The sequence below is a fragment of the Chelon labrosus genome (genome assembly GCF_963514085.1).
Source record: "Chelon labrosus genome assembly, chromosome: 23".
Classification (NCBI taxonomy): Eukaryota; Metazoa; Chordata; class Actinopteri; order Mugiliformes; family Mugilidae; genus Chelon; species Chelon labrosus.
In genome coordinates, this window is record NC_140356.1 from 5868738 (window position 1) to 5895149 (window position 26412).

At 41.4% G+C, this 26412-nt stretch overlaps 2 protein-coding genes across 2 annotated transcripts in view; both read right to left on the reverse strand.

Moving 5' to 3' along the window:
• LOC311508333 (plexin-C1-like) overlaps positions 1-20026 on the reverse strand; it is a 30497-nt gene extending 10471 nt beyond the window's left edge. Inside the window, exons 1-14 of the mRNA XM_084573042.1 lie at positions 18944-20026; positions 18650-18772; positions 16194-16328; positions 16002-16102; positions 15817-15922; positions 15584-15743; positions 15230-15332; positions 13603-13678; positions 12910-12951; positions 12638-12771; positions 12315-12494; positions 12091-12199; positions 11132-11311; positions 10885-11052 (exon numbers count right to left, since the gene is read on the reverse strand). Of these exons, the coding sequence (XP_084429168.1) occupies positions 10885-11052; positions 11132-11311; positions 12091-12199; positions 12315-12494; positions 12638-12771; positions 12910-12951; positions 13603-13678; positions 15230-15332; positions 15584-15743; positions 15817-15922; positions 16002-16102; positions 16194-16328; positions 18650-18772; positions 18944-19981 (2655 nt within the window). The 5' untranslated portion in view covers positions 19982-20026. The remainder of the gene's footprint in view (positions 1-10884; positions 11053-11131; positions 11312-12090; positions 12200-12314; positions 12495-12637; positions 12772-12909; positions 12952-13602; positions 13679-15229; positions 15333-15583; positions 15744-15816; positions 15923-16001; positions 16103-16193; positions 16329-18649; positions 18773-18943) is intronic.
• LOC311508339 (uncharacterized protein) lies at positions 5145-8090 on the reverse strand. The gene is made up of 2 exons (XM_084573047.1): positions 7024-8090; positions 5145-6771 (listed from the first exon to the last, which is right to left on the reverse strand). Exons 1-2 carry the CDS (start codon positions 8059-8061, stop codon positions 6637-6639), a joined length of 1173 nt encoding a protein of 390 aa, XP_084429173.1. The 5' UTR covers positions 8062-8090; the 3' UTR covers positions 5145-6636.
• Positions 20027-26412: the final 6386 nt, after the last annotated feature.

The window sequence follows — 26412 nt, forward strand, 5'->3', positions numbered from 1 at the left end:
CTGTGCCGCCGTCCTCGCGGTGGATATCGCAGAGTTCGTAGTGAGCGAGCTGCACTTGACAATTGACTCTGTCACATTTTTTACAGACAGCAGAATCGTTTTGGGCTACATACACAACGAGACAAGGAGGTTTCATGTGTATGTGGGTAACCGGATCGAACGGATTCGACAGTCGACGTCCCCAGAACAATGGAGATACGTTCCATCTGAGCAGAACCCTGCAGACCATGGGTCAAGGTCGGTCGCAGCTGCACTCCTTGCAAACACGACTTGGCTGACGGGGCCACCTTTCCTGTCAAAGCCTCTCGCTCCATCCTCACCGTCTGAGGTGTCATTTGACCTCGTCGATCCGACGGCAGACGCCGAAATACGTCCTGTAGCATCTGTGCACATCACCCAAGCTTCGAAAGGTCAGTTCAGAGTGGAGCGCTTTGAGCGTTTCTCAAGTTTACGATCACTCGTCAGAGCAGTTGCACATCTGAAGCACATTGCCCATTCCTTTGCCTATCCAACCGACGAGAACGGCTGTAAAGGGTGGCATCTATGCCGAAGAGGTTCTACTGTGGAGGGCCAAGAACAGGCTAAGAAGCTTGTGATCAAGAGTGTGCAGCATGAAGTTTATGCTGAAGAGATAAGATGCATCTTAGAGAAGAGAAACCTGCCGACACGCAGCAGTATCAGAGTCTTGAATCCAGTCATAGACAGTGATGGACTCCTTCGAGTAGGAGGACGCATATCTCATTCTCAGTTGACCTTAAGTGAGGTAAACCCCCTTATCATTCCCGGTCACCACTACCTTGCCACACTGATCATAAGACATCACCACGAGATGGTCAAACACCAAGGTAGGCATCTCACGGAGGGCGCCATCCGCACAGATGGGTTGTGGTTGGTTGGCGGGAAGAGACGCATCCAGAGCTTACTCTTTAAATGCGTCATCTGCAGGAAACTTCGGGGTAAGACGGGTCAACAGCAGATGTCACTTTTGCCAGCCGAGAGGCTGCAGGCAGCTCCCCCCTTCACTTATGTTGGGCTAGACGTCTTTGGACCGTGGGAAGTGTCTACGAGGCGCACGCGGGGCGGTCATGCAAACAGCAAGAGGTGGGCCGTGCTGTTCACATGTATGTGCGTGAGAGCAGTGCACATTGAAGTTGTCGAGTCCATGACCAGCTCCAGCTTCATCAATGCACTGAGGAGATTCTTCTCTCTTCGAGGTGCACCAAAACAGATCAGGTCAGATCAGGGTACTAATTTCATCGGTGCCTGTAAAGAGTTGGGGATGAGCGTACCCAACACACAACTGGATGAGTATCTCCAAGAACAGAAATGTAGCTGGATATTCAACCCCCCTCACTCGTCCCACATGGGAGGGGCATGGGAACGCCTCATCGGTGTGGCACGACGCATACTGGACTCCATGTTCTCACAGTTAAAGTCTCCTCATCTCACCCATGAGGTCCTCACCACACTTCTGGCAGAGGTGTGCGCCATCATGAATGCGAGGCCACTCGTGCCTGTTTCATCCGATCCAGAGTTCCCACTCGTGCTCACACCAGCTATGTTGTTGACGCAGAAGACGGGCACCGTCCCTCCTCCCCCCTGTGAGTTCGGTAAGGCAGAGCTACTGAGACAGCAGTGGAAGCAGGTTCAATCCCTCGCCGACACATTCTGGGAGAGGTGGCGTCGCGAATATCTCTCGACGCTGCAAACTAGAAGGAGGTGGCCGGACAAGAGACCTGACTTGAAGAAGGGTGACGTGGTCCTCATGAAGGATCTTCAAGTGGAAAGAAATGAATGGCCGATGGCCGTTGTGACAAAGACATTCCCAAGTGCAGATGGACATGTGAGAAAGGTGGAAGTGAGAGTCATCCGTCAAGGTGTACCTAAGGTTTTCTCCAGGCCTATCACGGAACTCATCCCCGTTTTATCTCCATCGTCCTCAGATGTCATAATTTAAGTGCCCATTGGGAGTTGTGACGTCCCCATGGACGCCAGGCGGGGAGTGTCATGGCCTCTCAGTGCAAAACTGCTTAATGCTATACTGCCCCCTGTGGAACAAAGAGTAAATGCAGTCTCCTATTTAGTTAAGTTTTACTTTCGGTTTTGAGAGCAGAGCACATGGCTGGTGCTGGAGACCATTTTCCCTGTCAGTGAGCTGTGAGAGGACTTTACTTTGGTTTTGAAGCTGCAGAAGACCATATCTGTAAGTTTTTATGTTTCATAAGTTCATAAATGAAGACTCCGTGTTACAATCATTTCCATTATCACTTTAACATTGTAACATTGTAATAATTTAGCCATGTAGCTCACATGTTGTTTTGATTCAGTGAAGGTCTCCTCCTTTTGTGCATATCAATATTGTGTGTACTTACCTTGTTTATTATGGCGATTTTCATGCTTATGTAACATAATTTACAATATTTGTATTTTTGGATTGTATTACAGTTTCACAATTTGTGACATCTTCAGTAAAGATCAGTGACAACGCCACAGTCCGGTCTATGAGTCTTTTTCTGAGGATTCTCAATTGTTTGGGCTAGCTGGATAACCACTTTGGTACAAGAGGGAGGCCAGTATAAGCAGCCTCCTCACCAACCCCTTCAACAGAAGCTGTTCAGTGTACCCCATCAGGTAAAACATCGACTACTTTTGCTTTGCACTGGCCTCTAACAAAAATATGAAGTGTGGACAATGATATGGTATGTTCTGATTCCATATTACATTACTTTATGAATATGGGTACCTTCAGTTCAACCAGTTATATTGTAAGGTATGTTTCTGTATGGTGTTTCAAATTCAGGCTCCATGTGCCCCCTTTTAACTTTGAGCACCTGCCCCTTTAAAGGTGCACGGCCCTGATCAATGGCTTGAGGAATGTTGTGGTGTTCGTGTGAGTTCAGTTCACTCTCATACACAGGAACTGCAGCAAAGGGATGTGTGAACTTTGCAAATGTTGATTAACTACAGCTGCTGTGATTTGCAGTTCCCAAGGTTTTTATGATGTAAAAGTGATGTTGTTGGTCATGAGGAGGAAGTGATTCATAGTGAAAATTTGTTAAAAAACACACACCTTTGCCAAATATCATAGCAACAAGCATAACCAATGCTAAGTAATCAAAATAAATAAATAAATAAATAAAACCTGAAAAGGACACTTTTGTCCCTATGAGGGCATGAGGGTTTTAATATTACATTAATGTCACGGTACGGGCGTCACGGTTCAGTGTACGCAGTCATATGGCGAATACTTCTGAGTGAGTGGCCTATTAAAAAAAAAGACAAAGTCAAGTCCTCACTTCAGTCAAGGTGATGGTAATGAGCCTAAAAACTGCCAGCAAACATCATTAGTCGACAGAAGAAGAAAAACATACGAAGAGGAAAAGTAGTGTGGGAACTGGAACACTTTGGTTTCCCGGTGTAACATAACGGCGATGGGATGCGAGCCTTGGATGCGAGTGGTGTACCGGATAAAAATTGTCTGCCGACGATGTTTCGCGGAGGTGCGGTACGTCACGGGAAACACATCAAACATGCTAACGCACATAAGACACACTCATTATTTATTTTGTAATATTTTCAAGAGATTTTCAGTTTTGGTACTATTTGAAATATTTGTTTGACTTGTTTGACATTATTGCTAATGTGACAGTGTTTAAATTTTACTGCGTAATACAACATTGAAAATGTTAGTTTCTTATAATGAAGTTACCAAAGTTGCCAGTTGCTACCTCACTAGCTCTGTTTATCCCTACAAGAAATTGTGCTTTTTCTTTTCCTCTGTATGAACAAAATGAATGAATGGTATAGGAACCCTCCTAATGCATTTGTTTTATGTTTTTTACTTTTACTTTTTACTTTTATAACAGGAGGTGGTTTTAATTTTTTTCAGTCTATTCAAAATAAAAGAAATAAGCTAGTCTTATACGTGTGTGAGTTTTTGTTGCTTTTTTCCCGTTGTACCAAACCCGTACCGAACCGTGACACCCACACCGAAGTACGTACCGAACCGTGACTTGTGTGTACCGTTACACTCCTAGTATATAATAATATAGTTTACAATCAAATGTCTTTTGTGATAAGTCTCTGCCAACCATGGTCATCAAGTTCTGTGAAGAAGAAGTTCTGTCTTTCATTATTTACATGATATATATACTGTAGGTTGTCCACAGTATGTGTCTTTGATTTCTAGAAAATACGAATGGACTTACAAGACAGAAGATGGAGGTCCACTGATGTCAGAGCAGCTGGTTAGCTTCAGTCGCTCTGAAAGGTTCGTCTTCCCAAGTCTCATCTTTACAGTGACATCCAGGCCTGTTAGAGAAAACAATATGATGAACTTCAGAGTCTTGACCTCTACCACATGACAACACAGATGTGTCAACTGGTAGAATATTTCTTCTGTCAGAGTCGTCTCTCTCATTGATATTTTTGGTTGTATGTGGTTATGATGGGACATGTTGCAAAAAATGAACAGGCCTGATTTATGACAACATAACATCTACAACTCCTCTCTGATTGTGAGATTTTAAGTTAACTGGATTATTTATCTAAAGTTACTGACCGTCAGCAGGAATTGAGCCATGGGATAGGCTGCAGGTGCATTGTGGGAACAGAGGAGGACTATTTTGTGTACAGTGTTCTCCAGATGATGCAGAGATTTGACAGGCAAAGTTCGACTCCTTCCAGTTCACAGTCAGGTGGGTCTGGATCTTTAGTGTGATCTGAGAAAGGAAGAGAGATGAGTGACAAGTAACTGATAGTTACAGTTGTATAGTGTTAGTGTATAACCTGTACCTCTCCACTGGGGTTCTTTACAACTTTGTGAGAAACTATTTTCTCTTGGAAATCATCAGGAATGGACAACCAGTCAGAATCTTTGCAGTCGTCTTCAAATGTGCATCTGGGAAAAGAGAAATCTATTATAACCAAGTTCATGAAGGGTTTTTGAACATGTCAGATGCAGATGTTGTTTCTCTGACCTTTGTTTAGAGCCACACCAGACACAGTATGGATCCTGTGCAGACCAACACTCCTGTACTTTTGTGTACATGCTGCAGTTTGATACAGGTACACGCTTCATCTGGAAAAAAAAATCATTTAGAGACAATTCAAAATACAGCAAAGGTACATGTGACACTAAAATAATCGTGAGTGAGTAACAGCAGTACCTGGTTTCTAAATGCCACGTAGACATGTTTCTGATCTACTTGATCCAGTTGTATTTTGGGAAACACTTGGCGGTCGTCATTGGCCCTGTAGAGCACCGTGGGACAAGCAGGGTGATAGTTCCTGTCCACAGCAAGCTGACAACAACAATGTAGTTTTGTTATGTTTCTGAGAGACTCACTGCATATTTCCGGCCTCAATAAACTACTGTGGTCAAAAGGTAGAAGGAAAGCAACACCTTTTGCTATGCCTGTGACAGCACTTAGGTCTAGCCACTAGCTAATGACCGCCACCATTAAGGCTGCAGAGGAAAACCTTTTACACTCATAAAGGTAGAGGCCATTTTGTTCTCTGAAACAGATAAGAGGTCACACCAGCACAGAAATAATGAAGTGTGATGGAAGCATTAGTTTGTGTTTCTGCTTCATGTCACTTCCACTGTGTTACTTCAACACTTACCAGTATGCAGGATGTGATGCATTAATTCAGGCAAGTATAGACTCCAGAAGTATATTAATCAGCTGACTAATATTTTACACTGTCTTTAATTCTACCCTCTGAGTGTCTGCATTTAGGTCTGTTTCTTGTCACCACTTACGCTTGTTGCCTGCTTCTTCAACCACATTGAGTTTCACATCAGATGTGATCTCATGAAAATAACAGGCGTGTGATACAACAAGCTGAAAAGTAATATTTTAAAGAGTGTGCCCATAGCAAAACTCTGCATTGTTCATGTTTGTTTCTTATACCTGCTGGATGATGCAGAACAATTATCCTACCTCTGATCTACTGTATGTTTGAACATCTTAGACAGCATGAGCTAATCCAGCCAAGTGCCAGTTTTGGGCTCCCCACCATCTACCTCCTTGGATACTGAATCACCCCTACCATCAAAGCAGGTAGGGTTGAACACTATAGTAAACCTCTTGCACCCACTCACAGTCTAGTCCCTGCTGGATTTCCTCCCTGTCAACTGTTATGGTAAAACAAATAAACATTTGACATGTGCTCTAATATTCTAACTTCAGCATTGGCAACCTCATGGCATGTGTGATTGAAATTTATCAGAAGTCTTCAAGTTGCTTCAATTTATAACTTCAAATGGATTCCCTCTTTGTTTGTGGCATCAACTGTACGCAATGTTCCTCCAGAACGATTATATGGCTGAAAGTAGCAGCAGATAGAATATTATATCATGGTGTACACAGTTCAGTCTGATTCGACCGTCTTTAAGAAATACTGGAAGATTATTAGGTTATTCAGATGACACTATTTCAAATGACAATGTATTTTCTTTAAACATGACACTGTCAACTAGCTAGTGGAAAAAAAACGTTCCACTGCATTGTGACTTAACATACTCTAAAGATACTGTAATAGTTAACAGCCCTTGATATATATCCCGGTGCTAATAAAGTATTGATTAAAAGTATTTTTTTTCTCTTTCCAGTGACAGATGCACATCACTCTTTATATACTTACCTTAATGAGCTGTCCATCTCCTGTACCAATAAAGAAAACCATCCATGTCTTCTTCCTCACTACCAGCACAGAGGTCATGTAGGGCTGCCTCAAGAGTACTGCCTTTGGTTTAAGGGTCTTAGGCTGAGAAACAGAGACACATAGAGAATCAGGTTTGGATTTGAACGGTATTTATACAGTAGACACCTGAAGACAGAATTCTGCTGTTTCATTAAAGGTCCTTAAAGTGAGTCAATATATGATGTTTCTAGTTTAGTGACTTCATAGGAACCACACAATAATGAAGTGATGAACGTTTATCTTGCATGAATGACCAGAGAAGACATACTGTGAAACGTAGAGAAAACATCTAATCCCCACTGAAACATTATTTACCTGCTTCGGGTTGGGACTATCCACATAGTAGAAGTCTGGATCCTTATCTTTCTCTAAGCTGAGATCAAGACTGATGTCAAACACCACCAGCTCAGTGTTGCTTTGTTCTCCGTCCACACTGAACACTCCGCTCCAAAGCACCGTCTGTCCACCTGGGATGACCGAGGAGGCCAGAAGTCTGCTGTCTTCACCATCAGAGACTCTGAGAGTCGCCCCCCGCAGAGACTTGAGAGTTTGGGTTTTACTTGTTTCCCCTTCAAGCCAAATGAGTCGGACTTTGTTGCTTTTAGCCTCACTTCTTACGTTGGAGAGCAGATAGATGGTCGAGTTGATCTGAAATCCGTCCACAAACTCCACATCGCCTTTATTTTTGATCGCAGGTGTGGTTAATCCATCAGTTAGAGAAAATATAGCTGCCTGGTCTTTGTGATCTGCATCCTGAAGGTTGATGGTCTCGGCATCAGAGGAGCACTTGCTGTTTTCAGGCTGCATCGCGGTCAGAATATAAGTCTGTGTCTGAGTTGGATTCTTCTTAACATCCACCAGAATACCGACGAACGAGCTGTTGCGTCTCAGTGGTCCCACCTGGACGTGTTCTCTGTACAGAAGGTTAGAGATGTTCCTCAGGTCCAGAACCTCGCAGTAACCACACTGATTGTCGGTCACACCGCAGATGATCTGAGCGTCATTCTCAACAAATGGTAATAATAAGTTGACGCTGAAAGTTGCGTTCCAGGCAGCCGTCTCAGAGACCCGGTCAAACTGATCAAGACTCGGCACTTTACCGGGTTTCAAGATTCCTCTCTGGGTCAGACTGTGGATCAGAGTCAGGTCGTGGCTCAGCTGGTACAGCTTCTCCTCTGTAGCGATATAAACCGTGTTGGTGGCCACTGCGAAGTGGCGGATGTCTCCATCGAAGGCGAAACCTCCTCCATCCTCCTCCAGACACCGACCCTGTTCTCCCCAGAGAATACAAAGCAGACCGAGCAGCAGGATCATTTTCCAGCAACGGTGCCAGCTCTGGCTGGATACCCTCATACACTGAAGCTCTGCATAGCGCTCTGATCTCTGACTGCGTCTCCAGAGCCGCGCGTAAAAGCGCAGCGAGACTCGAGAGAAATGCTGAAAGTGGGAGGAGGGAGCGCGCTGAGCGAAACTAAGGCCTTGCAGATATTCTAAATGTTTCTGATATATGATGATTAAACAACATTACTGTTTTCACTTAGCCCCATTTGACGATCATATATCATGTTCTTTAAGTCCACACAGTTTTAGTCAAGAAAACATGCTGATAATGATACAAAATCAAGTCTCAAAACATTTTGATCAGTCAAGATTAAGAAAGACTCAATGACAGCTGGCAAGTGCTCGATAAATCAGCCTCCAGCAGTTTACATGGTATCCATCTCGAGAGGAACAAAAAGCCGTGACAAGGATATTTTCACCTCCATTCAGTTAGCGAATCAGTTCTCTGTTTGTCTCTTTTGTCTCTACTTAAAGACAGTGATCTGCAGGACAAATATGCGATCCTTTTAACATCTGCACAAAAATTCACGACATTTCTAATCAAATAATGAACAAGGAAAGTGCATGTCCGCTGACCCCTCCAAACATTATACAACTATCCTTTCTATCCTTTCTGCGTGTTCAGACAAGTGTAAAGCAAAGTTGACATCTGGTGTCAGTTCTGGGAACTTATTTTCTCTTAAATAACTTTAGACATCATTGACAGTGAAGATCAGACAATGGTAGTTTTCACGCCAGTCCAGAATTCAACTTTACTCACTACAAGACTGTTTTATATCTTCAAAATATCCGCAAAAGACCATTGTAAGCATTAATAAAATAATTTTATCAGTTTTCTTCACATAAATTAGCCATACTTTATGGCTGCAGAAAATAGGCTACATAAATTTAAAGTGAGGATGTTTGCAAAAATAATACCGACTAGTTTTTAATTATTTTAATTCAGTGTTTTTCAAATAGCAGCTAAATGAAATCAGTGTGTCACATTAGGCTACTTATTGCCTTTAAAACAGTAGCTTTAAAAGAGTAATAGTCCTGTGGTGTCTGGCAACAGAATGTTGTTAGTGGGGGTCTTTGGGTTCCTGTGGGTGAAGGGAAGGGGCCTCTGTGGATCATCCCACAGATACTTGATCAGTTTGGGATCTTACTGAATTTGGAGGCAACACTTTGTGCTGTTGTTCATGTTTTTTGAGTTAAACCGTTTCTGTGTGTGTGTCAGGCTACATCCTGCTGGGGATGACCTTGCCATCAAGGAGTGTCATTGCTTTGGTCTAGGTAGGTGCTACATGTCTAAGTAACATCCAGATTCATGCCAGGTTCAACAGGCTGGAAGCAGAACATTGTATTTTCACAAAATGGTCAATGTTATTTGCTTCTCCTATCATAATGTTATGCCTGATCAGTGTGTGAAGCTGTTTCCTCCTAATGGAAGTTCCAAAAATTGTCTAGTGAATGTCTTGAGGTGCTGATCAGCATTCATTCCCACTGCAGCAGTATGTCAGCTGTCTCAGTCCTACATTTAGAAGGTTTTCATTGAGCATAAAGGGCTGCACTTCTGCACCATGGCATTGGAGGACAAAGTGGTCAGCTGGCTGCAAATCCCAATGTAAAGATTTTATACACAAGAGGTAGAATAAAATATATATATATTTAAGGAAAACCAAGAAATAAATCACACTGTCAATACTTCTCTAATTGCCCATGAAGTAGTAAATAATTACAAGGTAGTAATAGGATAAGCATTTATTTCAACATGGTCATTAAAAAGTATATAGAAGTAAACACTGGTATAAAAATTATATAAAAAATAAGTCAAAACCTGTAATAAGTACAGCATAAGTAATAAGTACTTTGAATGGTCTCTTAATATTAACATTCCACCTAAAATACAATGACTTTGTATATACTACTTCTATAGCCTGTATCAAAAGAGTAAATGTCAAAAAGCTCCAATGGCCTGATGCTTTAATGGAACAGTTCCTGATTTTGGGAAATATGCTTATTTGCTTTCTGGTTGGGATTAAGAAGAGGGGAGGATTACTGCTACTCTGAGGTCTGTATGATAAATATACACAACGATAAATTGATGGTGTTGGATTACTCTTGGCTGCTAGCAGTGGCTGTCTCAAGTGTCATCTGAACCACAAAGTTACAAATCAACCAACAGAGACAGGAAGAAGAACGTAAAAATACTGATTGAAAATAAAGAAAGCAGGAAGCTTTTTAATACAAATTCTGGCCAGCAGGTGAAAGTGTTCTCTGTGAGAATGGCTGGAGAACTAGACATCCATGGTCAGAGCGTGTTCATCTCAGCGGTGAGTCTCTTTTGCCACTGACAGATAAACACCAACACTGAAAGATGAAGAGTTACTGATTCAAACTGAGCAGAAAAATAGAATTTCCTCTATTAAGTGGAACAGAAAAATATCTTAGTATTTATTCCCCAATATCTCTAATGAAAATAGCAGAAAGCAATCATTAAACATAATGCAACGTACAAGTTGAGACTTTGTCATAAACCGTTGATGGATCAAAATCACTTACCACCTATGACACAAGGTATCAGCATCAGAAGGATCAGAAAGAACAGATTAACTGAATGTGAAGGACCTAGCTTCACTGTCTGGCCACCATACTTTATCTAGAAAACAATAATGGCACTTCTGTTGAAAAGAAATTTCACAACGGAATGTCACAAAGGAGCAGTCAGTCAAAAATCTATTTACTGTGTTCATCAAAGGTTTTAGGTAAATGTCTCTATTTGAAAGTCATTGCATTAAAACTAAACTGCCTCAAGTTTGACTCAGTATTTTCCAGTTCAGAGGAAAGTTTTACCTCTATGTGCTGAAGTTTAATGTTGTTTGTGGTTTGTATCTCACAGATGAAAAAGTCAGTCTGGTTGTTGGTTTCTCTGCCTTCCATGATACAAGGGTATTTATTTTCATCACTAACACCCCACACTGACAACTCTGCTGCTGTCATCTCCAGTTTGTCTGCCTTTTTCTGAAATGATTTAATGACAAATGCCTGATGTTTGCACATCTGTTAAAAAAATATGTATAAGAAAATTTAAAAGTTGTACCTGTATTGTGATGCGAACCCCATCCCCTGTCCTTGTGGATGTGAAGGTGGTGAACACAGGGTCTGGATAGTAGGTTATAGTTGTGGAGCAGGCCAAGGATTGATTGGCTACTTTCAAATACACAGTGCTGACAGAAATCATCTGAGGGTTTAAAGCTGCAGTTGTGTCATAGGAGAGTTTCTGTGGGGAATTTAGATCTGTTATATATAATCGAAACTGGGTGTGGCTTGCATGATATGGTAATGATGCTGACATGGCCGGTAAGCAATGCAATTTAATGTCTCAACATAATATTACATAATAAAATGTAAAGATGTAAAACTGAACAGAGCTAAACAATGCCGACTCAGGTAAGTCAAATTAAAGTTAAGAAAAGTAAAAAGCGTGGTTCAACACTTAACTCAAAGTAAACACTGCTGCTAAATGTCTGGTAGTGGGTTCCTGGTAGCTGATAAGAGATCCAGACTGAGTGTTTTCTGAACACTAACATTTATTTTTTTGAGTAACTAAGTTGAGATGATCTAAAGTAGCAGCTAGGCTTCTTGGGTCGCCAGATCAATGGAAAATATGTCTGCATGTCATCTGCATGATTTGGCCAAGTGGAAGCACTTTGATGGAGAATAAAATTAAACCCTGTGGTACACCAAAAGTAGTGTGAAGTGTGGAATATGTGAGGTTAGCTCTGGTGACCAAGAAAGTTCTTTCAAAAGGTTTAAAGAATTTAATTTGCACTCTCTCTCCCTTGTCTGCATTTTCTGTGTTGTGTAATGGTCTAACAGCTGACTGAAATGTCTCAAAGGTACTATATCTATCTTTTATTTCATTAAAATACATTGTATTAAAATACATTTTAAATTTACTTTGTATTTAATTCACAATTAAATACAATATACAAGATATCATATCATATAATGTAATTAATGTTATATAACAAAGGGGCATTGTGTCTGGAGGCCCACCTGAGTGCTGCTGGTTCTGGAAAGTTGGATTTCCTGTTGGCTGTGGCTGTGTGTGATTCCTTCCACAGACTCTAGGTGGACCCCTATGAGTGTGACCTTCCTCTTCCCACTGCAGAACATGGAACAGCATCCAATCAGAGAGAAGGTATTTATCCCTGGTTCTTTTGGAGGTCCTACCACTGTGCATTTTGTTAACAGTATTAAATTGACTAATTTAAACTTACCTGGCCCAGGTGCTGCTTGGTGCAATGTTGGTGCAGGATGGTGTTGATCGATAGGTGATTTTAGTGTTGCCATGGCAACTGCTATCTGGCAGTAGAACACATGCTTTGACAACACCTTTCTTATCTGTGCTGGGAATGTGGAACGTCAGACTCACAGCAGTCTTGTTCCATACAGGAGATCTGAAAGAGAAACAGATCAAGACTCACCATCATCACAATAACTATAATGTACAGAAAACATGACACTGTAGAATATGTCAGTTCACAGTATAAGTGTTTTTTTCTAGTGTAGGTCTTCTAGTGTTGTCTGTAAAGTGACTCACTCTTGTGGAGTACAGTCTAGGTCTGTCTGGATCCTCACTCTGGTCACATTAATGAGGTTCTGACCTGACAACAATGCATGGTTTCTACCGTAGAAAGACACAACACTGGGAGTGATGGAGGAGATTTCTGGCTTCTAACAGAAAAAAAAAACAAAACAAAAAAACCCCCACAAAAATCACCTTTAAAACATTACCCTACTGTTATAACATTTACTGAATGTAGATGATTTGTCAGAGGAACAATGCGTGTGACAGTTGAGGTTCAGACTCACAGAAAAGTTAATCTCAGGCTCCATCTTTTTGCAAACATTATCCTGCAGGAGGAAGTGGGGGAGTTAATCCAGCAAGTTTACAGTCACTGTACAGTTGATCCAGAAACTGTTGCATTTAATGTTTGTTCAGATATATATAAAAAAACACTGTACATAGCTAACCTAAGGTATACTCAGACACAGAACAACTATTATATAATACAGTGTAATATCTTTCTTAGTGGGCTATATCTGACATGTGTTTGTCTGTCGTGCGCAGAACTAGAAAACAAGATCCATAAAACTTGAGAGATGCAAAAACTTTAAACAGATAATCCAGCTACCAAATGCAGGAAAACAGCTGGTAGAAAAGTATTTAACTGTATAAATGCGTATATAATTATACTTTCATATCACTGCTCCATAATTAGGGAACAGGTAGATCTGGATGTTCTTCCAAAGTACGATAAAACTTCATAATAAATGCACATTCATAACCCCATGATACATTGGCAAAATGTGTTATCTTTTTTTGTTCAGCTGGCCTGCTCCATGCAAATAAGTGAATCTATAAAACATATTTATATAAGAATACCATTTTTAATAGATAAAATGCCTCTGTAAGGAAATGTTAATCAACTTATTCTTGTAGATCAGCTATCATGAACCATGCTTATCTTAAAAACAACCTCAAATAAAAACAAACATTATTACATTCTCCACTCCTTGATTGGACCAGGAACAGCTGTTTTCGTTCCATCCACAGCCAGCCTTGATACACTGCTGACACCTGAAGAACAAACAAACACATATTAACAACAACTCACATGGATCACAATGATTACTAATATAGTACTGTGTCAATTACACTGTAAAACGTAATTTCTAATAAAACAGGACCCGGATGTTGTCATCTCTGAGCACCACGTGCACCCACGATGGAAAAATGTTCAGCCATGTTGCAAACAACTAGCAGTAGCAAATTACAGTTGCAGGTGTGTGCGGCGGTCAGAGATGACATCATCCAGGTCAGAAGACATCAGCCGGGATTAAGCTACAGACCCTGGATGATGATAACAGCTAATTCCAGATTCAACGGGGAATAACACTAGCGTATGATAATAAAATATTGGTAAAATGAACGAGTTTCACAGCAGATAATGCGTTATTTAGAGGCTACGTTTCGGTGCCCCAGTCACTCCCACTATATGGATATACACAGATCAAAATATCTCCCGAATGACTACAAATTACACAAAAGTTGTATGGGCAAGTAAATGAAAGTATTTTATGCCAGAAATAAGGTCCATGTTGTGAAAAAAACAGTAGTTCCCCTTTGAGTAATGCAAAACTATGTGACGAGGACCCACCCCTAAAACCCAGAGAAACCTGATACCTATGCACGACACTAGGTGGCAGCACTTGGCTAGGGTTAGGGTTAGTTGGTGATGGCTGCTGTCTACTACACTCAAAGCAAAAGGAGAGTTTCTGGCCCGGCCATGAGAAGGTGAGGTGCAGCTAAATGGTAAATTTAACTAGATATTTATTAATTAAACTTTGGTTTTATTTTGGTAAACTGTTGGTGAGATGTTGCTGGTTAACTGAATGTCTTTAAATTGCCAAGTTTTGGTTTATTTGTTTACCATTACCACCGCTACCATTCATTGTGAAACACCTTACTGTCACCAAGCTCTCATTAGAGCTAATGGGTTACAGCAGTAGCAACTGTGATGGTCATTGTAGAGGCGAAGCGAACAGCAGTCCTCCTTGACCTTCCTGTCCTCCTTGGAGATGAGAATGCAGACTTCTTCCATACATCATTTGTAAGTTGTTTTTAGTCCTTCTTATTTAAGTCAACGCCACAGTATCACAAGTCTTCCAGTCAGCCTGAATCATTGCTGTATGCTAGCTCCCGAGATTGTTTGTTGTTTGTCTTAGAGAACAAATGGAGTTGGTGCTCCCATCAAACTGTTCTCCCTCTTTCTTTCAACGTCTTAAAACTTTTGGTTCAACTCACTTAAAGATTTTAAGGCAGCTCCTCCTTACTATTACTGTGAATGCTTCGATTTGTAAAAGTATCCTTTTCTTAATGAGTAGTGTTTACTTACCATCACTCAAACCTTTAAGTTATCTGTATTGACATGTTATAGTCTATCTTACATTTAATGACATATTTTACCTTTTTAAGTCAACTTATTACATTTTACAGTGTAGTATGTCTATATATTATATCATAGATATCCTCCATGGTGATGAAGCACAGTCAACCAACTATGATCAAAGGATGATAGTTTAATCACAGTAAGTGTCTTTGATTTCTAGAAAATACGAATGGACTTACAAGACAGAACTTGGAGGTCCACTGATGTCAGAGCAGTTGGTTAGCTTCAGTCGCTCTGAAAGTAGCGTCTTCCCAAGTCTGATCTTTACAGTGACATCCAGGCCTGTTAGAGAAAACAATATGATGAACTTCAGAGTCTTGACCTCTACCACATGACAACACAGATGTGTCAACTGGTAGAATATTTTTTCTGTCAGAGTTGTCTCTCTCATTGATATTTTTGGTTGTATGTGGTTATGGTGGGACATGTTGCAAATGAATGAACAGGCCTGATTTATGACAACATAACATCTACAACTCCTCTCTGATTGTGAGATTTTAAGTTAACTGGATTATTTATCTAAAGTTACTGACCGTCAGCAGGAATTGAGCCATGGGATAGGCTGCAGGTGCATTGTGGGAACAGAGGAGGACTATTTTGTGTACAAAGTTCTCCAGATGATGCAGAGATTTGACAGGCAAAGTTCGACTCCTCCCAGTTCACAGTCAGGTGGGTCTGGATCTTTAGCGTGATCTGAGAAAGGAAGAGAGATGAGTGACAAGTAACTGATAGTTACAGTTGTATAGTGTTAGTGTATAACCTGTACCTCTCCACTGGGGTTCTTTACAACTTTGTGAGAAACTATTTTCTCTTGGAAATCATCAGGAATGGACAACCAGTCAGAATCTTTGCAGTCATCTTCAAATGTGCATCTGGGAAAAGAGAAATCTCTTATAACCAAGTTCATGATGAGTCTTTGAAGATGTCAGATGCAGATGTTATTTCTCTGACCTTTGTTTAGAGCCACACCAGACACAGTATGGATCCTGTGCAGACCAACACTCCTGTACATTTGTGTACGTGCTGCACTTTGATACAGGTACACGCGTCATCTGGAAAAAAAAGCAGACATTTAGAGACACTTCAAAATACAGCAAAGGTACATGTGACGCTGAAATAATAGTGAGTGAGTAACAGCAGTACCTGCTTTCTAAATGCCATGTAGACATGTTCCTGATCGACTTGATCCAGTTGTATATTAGGAAACACTTGGCGGTCTTCATTGGCCCTGTAGAGCACCGTGGGACAAGCAGGGTGATAGTTCCTGTCCACAGCAAGCTGACAACAACAATGTATCTGTGTTACATACCTTCAAATCAAAAGCAACTGAAGCTCCGATCAGTAAAGAAAAATTGTCGAATTATAAAAAATACAAATATCAGATTTTTCCACATTCATTTAGCTACAACCAACAAAATTAATATGTTAAATAGTTAGCAAATAATCATGTAACTTCATAATATTGACTTCTAAATGTTTGTTATCATCACTCAATCTTATGAAAAGGCCAGTATCAATTCTGGGTTCTTTATTGTTTTGCAAACAGAATGGCACAGAGAATTAAGCTACTACATATCAGACTTTAGCTACACATGCAGTAATAGTTCATAGAATCAGTTCAACGTTTTTTTTCACGTGTCTTCAAAAAACAAACAAACAAACAAAAAGCACGTAAAATTTTTTTGTGTGCCTCAAAATATTCTGTATAAAAATGACTCAGAACATCAGTGGATTTTCTCAGTCAAGTCCTGACAGTAGACAAAGAGAACCCAAACAAACTGAACAAAAATATCGTACTTGTGTATTTGTTTATTTAAGAAAATTAGCCAATATAACATATCTGTGAGTTGCATCTGTTCAGAAGTGTTTCCAAGTGTTACAGTGTTCATTGCTCCATTATGTTTAAAAGGGATTTGTCATGGTCTGATCTCCTTCTGATCTGGCTTGCTATCGCTGATAGCGCACAAGTCATTCTACAAAAGAAAGGTCACAGAGGAATCCTGACCTTAATCCAAGAGAAATGTTGTGAATGGAGCTAGCAATTAATATGAGGAAACCCACCAACATCTCAGAACTGAAGCGGTTCTGTACTGAGGAAAGGGCTAAAATTCCTCCAAGCTATTGATGACTGATCAGCAGTTACCATAAGTTGCGCTGTTATTTCTGATGGTGCTAAACAGATCTGACATGGACTCAAAAAAGCGAAGCATCTTTCACCCTACAACTGAGTGAAGACTAACCACAAGTAGCAAACAGCTATTAGAATTCTGTGGTCTGTATGTGAAGTGGTACACAGGACGTGAAACCAACAGGTGGAAAGACACGCACAGAGAAGAAAAAATAACACTCACAGTGCAGCTCGAGTATATAATGTGACAGGAATAAGCAATGTAAAAAAATTATAATAAAGAACGCTGTCTTACACAAAATGTTAAATAACTAAAGCACGTACAGTCCATGCTACTAATATTTGGATGCATTTTTTTGGCATGCAAAAACTGTATTTAAGTGCCAAATCGTGTTTAACAACCCAACAAAAGTATCAGTACTCATTAGATTCTATTTCATTTTAGTGTGGTTATTACAGTGAATCACATAATTATCAAGGTTTCTGTTTCTGTCTCATATAAATGAAGCTCTTTGCATTGCTGTCTCAAACAACTCCCTGGTCCACACATTATTTCCTGTTTCCATCAGCAGTTGCTTCTGCCCTTACATTAGTGTCACAAATCTCTCTCCGGTCACCTAGCATCTTACAGTTATCACCACAACAAAATGAATGTTGGTAAAAGTTGGACATGACCTTACCTTTAACTACACAACATCGTCTGTAAAACACTGTGAGGACAGTGAATCATGAGCATGCATAACTTCTAAAGCCACTGGGTCACTAGTGTTATTGATGATGTGACTGAAGACATTGAATTCTCTAGTGTACAGAGGTAAACTGTGGCTCAGATGTAGACAAATGCAGCAAATATGATTGGACAGTGCTTCACAGTACAGATGGTCCATGATCCTAAAAACACTGTGAAAACAACCCAGGAGTTTTTGAAAAAGGTAAAGTTGAATATTCTGCAATGGCTGAATCAGTCAAGTAATCTCAACCCGATACGGCATGAACTGAACTTACTGAAGACAAAACCAGCAAACAAACAAACAAATAGTGATATATACAGTATATACAGTTGTTGGGACCTGAACCAGGTGGTAAGTGATGGAAGCTCACCATGAGTATCAAACTGACAATTTAGTAAATATTATGAGACTGATTTGATGGACTGGCTATCTTTTCCCTTCTCAGAAGGGTGGTGCCCCGAGGTGATCTAGTAATTTAGATCCAATTATTTAATAATAAAGAATTATTTATATTTTTGATAATTATTAATTATTCATGATAACCAACCCCAATATTTAGAGCCTGTAGTACATGGGCCCAAAGCAGTATAATTTAATTAATTGTCCGTGGCTCCAGCTACAGTGAGGCTGTTGTCTAGAGAAAGGTCTGGCCCCTAATATGACCTCAAGGAAACCAAGATGCCTGATGAGATAATATTTTCCACAATAATAGATGCACACCACTCTTTATACACACTTACCTTAAAGAGCTGTCCATCTCCTGTACCAATGAAGAAAACCATCCATGTCTTCTTCCTCACTGCCAGCACAGAGGTCATGTAGAGCTGCCTGAAGAGTACTGCCTTTGGTTTAAGGGTCTTAGGCTGAGAAACAGAACAGAACATACAAAGAACGTCCTTAAAGTGAGTCAATATATGATGTTTCTAGTTTAGTGACTTTGTAGGAACCACACAATAATGAAGTGATAAATGACCAGAGAAGACATACTGTGAAAGGTAGAGTCAACATCTAATCACCATTAAAACGTTATTTACCTGCTTCTGGTTGTAACTATCCACATAGTAGAAGTCTGGATCCTTATCTTTCTCTAAGCTGAGATCAAGACTGATGTCAAACACCACCAGCTCAGTGTTGCTTTGTTCTCCGTCCACACTGAACACTCCGCTCCAAAGCACCGTCTGTCCACCTGGGATGACCGAGGAGGCCAGAAGTCTGCTGTCTTCACCATCAGAGACTCTGAGAGTCGCCCCCCGCAGAGACTTGAGAGTTTGGGTTTTACTTGTTTCGCCTTCAAGCCAAATGAGACGGACTTTGTTGCTTTTAGCCTCACTTCTTACGTTGGAGAGCAGATAGATGGTCGAGCTGATCTGAAATCCGTCTACAAACTCCACATCGCCTTTATTTTTGATCATAGGTGTGGTTCCTGATGCATCAGTTAGAGAAAATATACCTCCCTGGTCTTTGTGATCCGCATTATGAAGGTTGATGGTCTGAGCATCAGAGGAGCACTCGCTGTTTTCGGTCTGCATCGCGGTCAGAATATAAGTCTGTGTCTGAGTTGGATTCTTCTTAACATCCACCAGAATACCGACGAACGAGCTGTTGCGTCTCAGTGGTCCCACCTGGACGTGTTCTCTGTACAGAAGGTTAGAGATGTTCCTCAGGTCCAGAACCTCGCAGTAACCACACTGATTGTCGGTCACACCGCAGATGATCTGAGTGTCATTCTTAACAAATGGTAATAATAAGTTGACGCTGAAAGTTGCGTTCCAGGCAGCCGTCTCAGAGACCCGGTCAAACTGATCAAGACTCTCTTTACCGGGCTTCAAGATTCCTCTCTGGGTCAGACTGTGGATCAGAGTCAGGTCGTGGCTCAGCTGGTACAGCTTCTCCTCTGTAGCGATATAAACCGTGTTGGTGGCCACTGTGAAGTGGCGGATGTCTCCATCGAAGGCGAAACCTCCTCCATCCTCCTCCAGACACCGACCCTGTTCTCCCCAGAGAATACAAAGCAGACCGAGCAGCAGGATCATTTTCCAGCAACGGTGCCAGCTCTGGCTGGATACCCTCATACACTGAAGCTCTGCATAGCGCTCTGATCTCTGACACTGCGTCTCTAGAGCCGCGCGTAAAAGTGGGAGGAGGGAGCGCGCTGAGTGACACGAACACTCACAGTGTTTCTAGGCTTGCATTTATTTTTATTTTTCTACTTTAACACTTGAACTTGAGCATTAATTTATGCTGCCTTTCTTTCTTTTCTTTTCTTTTCTTTTCTTTTAAACTGGGCACCTGATGGCTTCTTCTCCATCGTGTTAACTTGGCAGTAAAGAATCACTACATTACTCATCAGTCAAGAGTCAGGACTTCAGAGAAGTGGCAGAATTCACCTTGACGGTGTCCACAATGCTTTTGTCTTAACTTCATTAGTTAACGCAAACCAGGAAATTCTGTTTGTGAAACGATGGGCCTGTATTAACAGTAGAATGAACAAATTCCTTTGTGGTTTATTTGGCAGCGTTTTGTGGTGTCATTTTAAATACATAGTAGTCTACTGTAGAGGTCTGCTGTTTGATAGATGCCCTCATCTCTGCTCCCCATCTGAAATCAAACTGGCCCCTCATCTCCCTCTAAGTCTGTGACTGAGTGCAGGTCTTTTTTGGGCCTGTTTTGCTGCATCTTGTTTTGACGGCTTGCCATCATTGATGGACCAATGGATTCGGAATTATACCATTGAATTCTAAAAGAAAGCATCTTCAGAGAACTGCGTCATGCAGCAAGACAATGAGCACAAGAACACAAGTCGTTCTACAAAAGGATGATTGAAGAAAAACAAAATCAGTGTTTTAATAAAAGGAATGTTTAGGAAGGATATGCACAAATGATTGATTGATCTTTTTTTGCAGATCTTATTCAGCAGTATACCAGCTGTGAGTGTGTGTGGTATGTGGTCAGATATATTCTCAGAGCTCTCGCATTTTCTGTTGTAACTGTGTGAGAGTGACTGTTGTGAGAATCAAAGGCCCCTGTGGGAAGAAGAGTTACAGTGCTAGTAGTCGTCTATAAAAGAAGTGGTGTAAACACCACATACTGAACATACATGTAGTGTGTCGTTTAATTCGTTTTTAGAAAATGATGTTGGAAGCAATGTCAGTACTTCTGTGGATACTTCAGGGTGCAGCTCCGGCTCTTTATCGAAATGAAATCTCTATAGCGCCTCAAAAACCCCGTTCAGTGAGGTGCCCGTTATAGTGAGGAAGGATGGTTCAGACAGACTGACAAATTCAGTGATACTACCACTCCAACATCATATAAAATTATTTTTTATTGTTAAGTAGTCTCTTTATCTTTGCATTTGTTTGTGTATTGAGTCAGACATTGTGCACACTAGGCTTAGCAACAGGACGATGTTGAGAGCGATGAGGACAAATTGTCCTCCCCCTTCTGTGGTGCGTCACCCATACCTCCCTATAGAACAAACAGCCCATGTGCAGCATTCATGTACGGCTCCTTTACAGATGATGAACCCAGCTCATTCATTTTAAAGGCCAGCATGCAACTTCTACAAACCAACCGTACCGTGCATCTGTATACAAGAAAAAGAAACTTATGCCGGGAAGAATGTATGAGAAGCTGCTTTACTTCCTTCCGCTGTGGTGGAAGTTGAGGTCTGACAGTTTTTATTTCACGTTGCGTTGCACACCAAACAGCCATAACATTATGATTAGTGACAGGTGAAGTGAATAACACTGACTGTACTTACCATGACACCTGTCACTGGGAGGGATATATTGATATTTCGACTGGATAGACGACTGGGTCAGAGCGTCTCCAAAACTGCAACAAGGTCATGGGTCAGCCAAGGCTCACTGATGCACGTGGAGAGTGAAGGCTTCCCCGTGTGATCTGATCCAACAGCACGAGCTTTAATAATAATTTCATGCTGGCTCTGATAGAAAGGTGCCTGAACACACAGTGCGTCACAGGTTGTTCTGTTTGTTTTGAGACCAATGGGTTCCATTACTTTGTATGTGCAATATTGATTCAGCATTACAATGGAGTCACCATTTACACACATGTATTGATTGTGATTGAGGAAGCAGAGGGTGACTCTTCCTGCGAATCACCTGTAGCACAGAGGGCACTGAAGTCAGCTAGTTGCCTCAGTCAGTTGCTGTTGTTGGTCAGTGCCTCATTGTATTTCATGGTGAGTCAGGGTGCCCATGCTGAACCCAGTCCACAGCTGGGGAACACATGGCAACAGGATGCACTATAAGAAGAAGGCAAGAAGCCAGTGGAGGCAGTGTGATGCTTTGGGCAACGTTCTGCTGGGAGACCTTGGCTCCTGCCAAGCTGAAACGAGGGCAACTTGGTAGAGTTTCTTTAAGATGTTTCACCACTCATCCAAGTAGCTTCTTTAGCTCTAAATGACTGGTAGGGAGCTGGGGTTTAAATGTGAACATCTGTGGGTGTTGTCCACCTGAAACTCGTATGGCTAGGGTCTGTTGTTTACCTGCTATTTACCTACAATTTGAGAAATCTCTCTTTAATTAGGCCACAGCCTGCGTTCTCATTTCTTGCCACTAGAGGTCGGTGTCGCCCCTCACTGCTCACATGCACCGGCATGCAGCCGCAGCCCGGTCAGAGGCAGCAGAGTGTCGGGAACTCCAGCAGCTCCGCTCCGTATATTTCCACTGACCGTCTGTTTAAAGGATTCATTCATCAGAGTCAGAGCTGCAGCTCGGTCTGCCCGGACAGGACCCATCAATTCATCCTCCCGGCTGGACATCCCGCTGCGCACATCTCATCCCTCCATCCAGAGGCGAGCCGCGTCCGCGCCCGAGAAGGTCAAACGCATCATTTTTTTTGATCAGCGGAACCACCAACTTTTTATATTTTTGTTCTCCACCGTTCCTCTTCATCCGATCAGCGCTTCGTCACAGAGGGATCATTGCTGCAACCACTGGTGAGTCTTTCCTCTGGTGTTTCCATGTGTGGCGCGTCTCTTCAGGAGACTGCAATACTGAGGTGTGGAGATGATCAAAGCTGTGGTCAGGCCAGGAGCCCTGATATTTTACTAAGAGGGAGAAACCTTTGAGGAAGGTCATGACATACTCCGAGCTTACTCTGAGGCGAGCTTCTCTCCCATGGCAACGAGTAATATTTCCAAAATATACAAGTGTTTCTGGATTGAGATCAAATTAATCTCATCAGGCTTTGTGTTGATAGATGTCACACTCCACATACGCGGAATGGAATTTCTCTTTTATAAAGTAAACAGCATTGTAACATTTGTGATGATGGATAAATCCTTTTTTTTTTTTTTTTTTTTTGAACAGATTCATAATATCAACTGTAATACAATCCGAGGAGTGGGTTTAATCCTCATTGATATGCAGTTTCATCTCACTTTGCTGCTCATCTCACTTCACCTTCCCCCCTTGGGTCCCAGGATGTCATTGGCATTCATGGGCAGCCCCGAGTGTTGCACAACAGCCCACATCTCAATGCGATTTAGGGTCAGTCAGCGCACAGGTGCCTGCCAAACCGGAGACTAAAGGACCCCTGATGGAAGGTTATGTGTTGGGATCCCGGGCAACAATCACACAGATTGGCTTGATACCGCTGTTGATGCACTGGACTTGAAATCAGCGCTGAGAGGGACTGAAGGCTAGATAAGATTACAAAGCCTGAACGTCCTCCAAAACAAGTCACAGCGACTCTAAACTAACATGCACATATCAAGATAAAGAGCATGTTTGGCTCCCAGAGAAGTACAACGCTTATAACTCAGTGTTGTGTCTTGTAGTTGCACTCTGACATTCTTTACATTTATGCACTTCATACTTCTGCAGCTTCCTTTTACTCAGTGCATTAAGCTTCACCATATTAATATGTGAGTATCGTTAATAAAACAACAGTAAGTGAATACAGTTATGTCAAATTTGAACAATGTTCTGCTCACATCTTAATGCTGCAATAATAGCAATATGTCAGTATAGAACACTTAGCCATGTATGAATGAAGGAGTTGATGATTTCACAGGATTTCTTTGTTTTTACAATGTTTCCAGCGCTGAAACGCGTGAAATGATCGATAATATGGAGGTACCATACGCCTGGTTCCACTTCATGCAGGTCCACTGCTACCGTTTCATTATACTCAGAGGCCAAGGGCAAACCTGCAGCAGGCTTTGGCTTCGTCTTGCTGTACCTCTTGCATATGTCACAGTCATGTACTGTTTGTTGCAAAATAGTAATCCATTCTTTGTCCTTATTTCCTGCGCTGTGAATGAGCCTCTGTAGACGGTCTGTGGAAGCATGGCCAAACTGTTTGTGAAGCTTCAGGAGAACTTTATGTTTCTCATCAGTGGACATGTTTTCTGTCACTGTAAGGACTTCATCTTCAGTCTGACTTGTTTCATTTGATGACATGTTTTCAGTGACAGTGAGGACCTCATCTTCAATCCGACTCTTTTTAGTATCTTTGTCTCTGATGTCTACACAGTAGTGGCCAGAGCTAGTGAATTCAAGAGGCACAGGTTGTCTGAACATCACAGCTCGGTCATTTTCCATGTCCGAAAGCGGTGGGATATCAACTTGGTTCACTTGGTCTGGGCTGAGGTCTTTCACATAGTTTTCCAGCCATTTCTCTCCACATACAGGAGTACAAGCAGTGTCAATAATAGCTGACCCCAGAGATTCAGCCAGGAGGATTTCTGAGTCAGACATGGGGCTTTTGTTAACAGCGTAATGTTACATTCCTCAATATTTTCATCTTCAGTTAATTTTACTTGTTCACTCCTCTTATGAGGACAGTCATTAGCCCAATAAAACGTGCTCTGACAGATGGCACATCTTGATCTCTTACCGAATTTATCCAGTGGATTGGTACCCGGTCAAGGTCCAGTCTGTAACGTTGTGTTGCGTTTTCCTCCTCCTTGCTGTCTTTGCTCTGTAAAGACCGCCACGTCCTGTTGGTTCACTTGTACACTTGTTTGACGTGCCTGGCGTTTTTCCTATAAAGAGCCGATTTCATGTCTTTAACTCCGTGCATGCCGTCAGTGCAAGTTGCCTGCTTTTCATGTCCAGACAAGCCGTGTCCAAGAGCTTAAATACTAACACAGCGTAAGGTAGTGTCATATTGTACTTTTTCATCCGGTCATATCGCAGCTCAAAGTCAATGATATAGTCAGACATTCAGAGCTGTCTTTTGTAATGCAATCAAAATGGGAATACGTTTCATATGTGCGGTCTTTTTCCTCCTTCAGGAACACTCCAGTCCAGTTTCGCTAACAACGTATCCATACCGTTATCATTGTCCAAGTCTTCTGTGGGTATTTCCATGGCTATTTCCCGGCCTCTTCATTCGAGCCCCAAAGCGACACGAGTGCCTGTTTCTTTTTGTCAAGTTCTGTAACTCGCGTTAAGATGTTGATTTCATTTTTCCAACCTTCATACGGTCGGGTATCGTCAAACTTCTTGTCAGACTTTGTAACTACCAGCCATCCTCTGCTACCAGTGTTAGACGCAATAAACAATAAACGTTTGTATATCTCGAGCGACTTTATTCAGTTCACGTTCAGAACAACTCAGTGTCTGCCATCTGCGACATCCTAACAATGACACACTGCCCATGTGTACATGCGTTCCCAGGGTCAAAGGGTAAACAGAAAGGGGAACGACCGTTTTTTTACAAACTGAACCTTTTTTCTGGCATAAAATACGCTCGTTTACTCACCCATATAACTTTGGTGTCATTTGGAGTCATTCGGCCGATATTTAGATCTGCGTCCATATAGTGGGAGTGACTGGGGCACCGAAACGCAGCCTCTAAATAACGCATTATCTGCCGCGAAACTTGTTCATTTCACCAATATTTTGTTATGATACTATAATGCTATTACCTGTTGAGTCCGGAGTTTGTCTTGATCAGCATTCGTTCCCGCTGCAGCAGTATGTCAGCTGTCTCAGTCCTACATTTAGAAGGTTTTCATTGAGCATAAAGGGCTGCACTTCTGCACCATGGCATTGGAGGACAAACTGGTCAGCTGGCTGCAAATCCCAATGTAAAGATTTTATACACAAGAGGTAGAATAAAAAGTATATGTATTTAAGGAAAACCAAGAAATTAATTACAGTAAGCATTTATTTCAATATGGTCATTAAAAAGTATATAGAAGTAAACACTGGTATAAAAATTATATATTAAAAAAAATAAGTCAAAACCTATAATAAGTACACCATAAGTAATAAGTACTTTGAATGGTCTCTTAATATTAACATTCCACCTAAAATATAATGACTTTGTATATACTACTTCTATAGCCTGTATCAAAAGAGTAAATGTCAAAAAGCTCCAATGGCCTGATGCTTTAATGGAACAGTTCCTGATTTTGGGAAATATGCTTATCTGGTTAGGATTTAGAAGAGGGGAGGATTACTGCTACTCTGAGGTCTGTATGATAAATATATAAATACATAACGATAAATGGATTGTGTGGGAT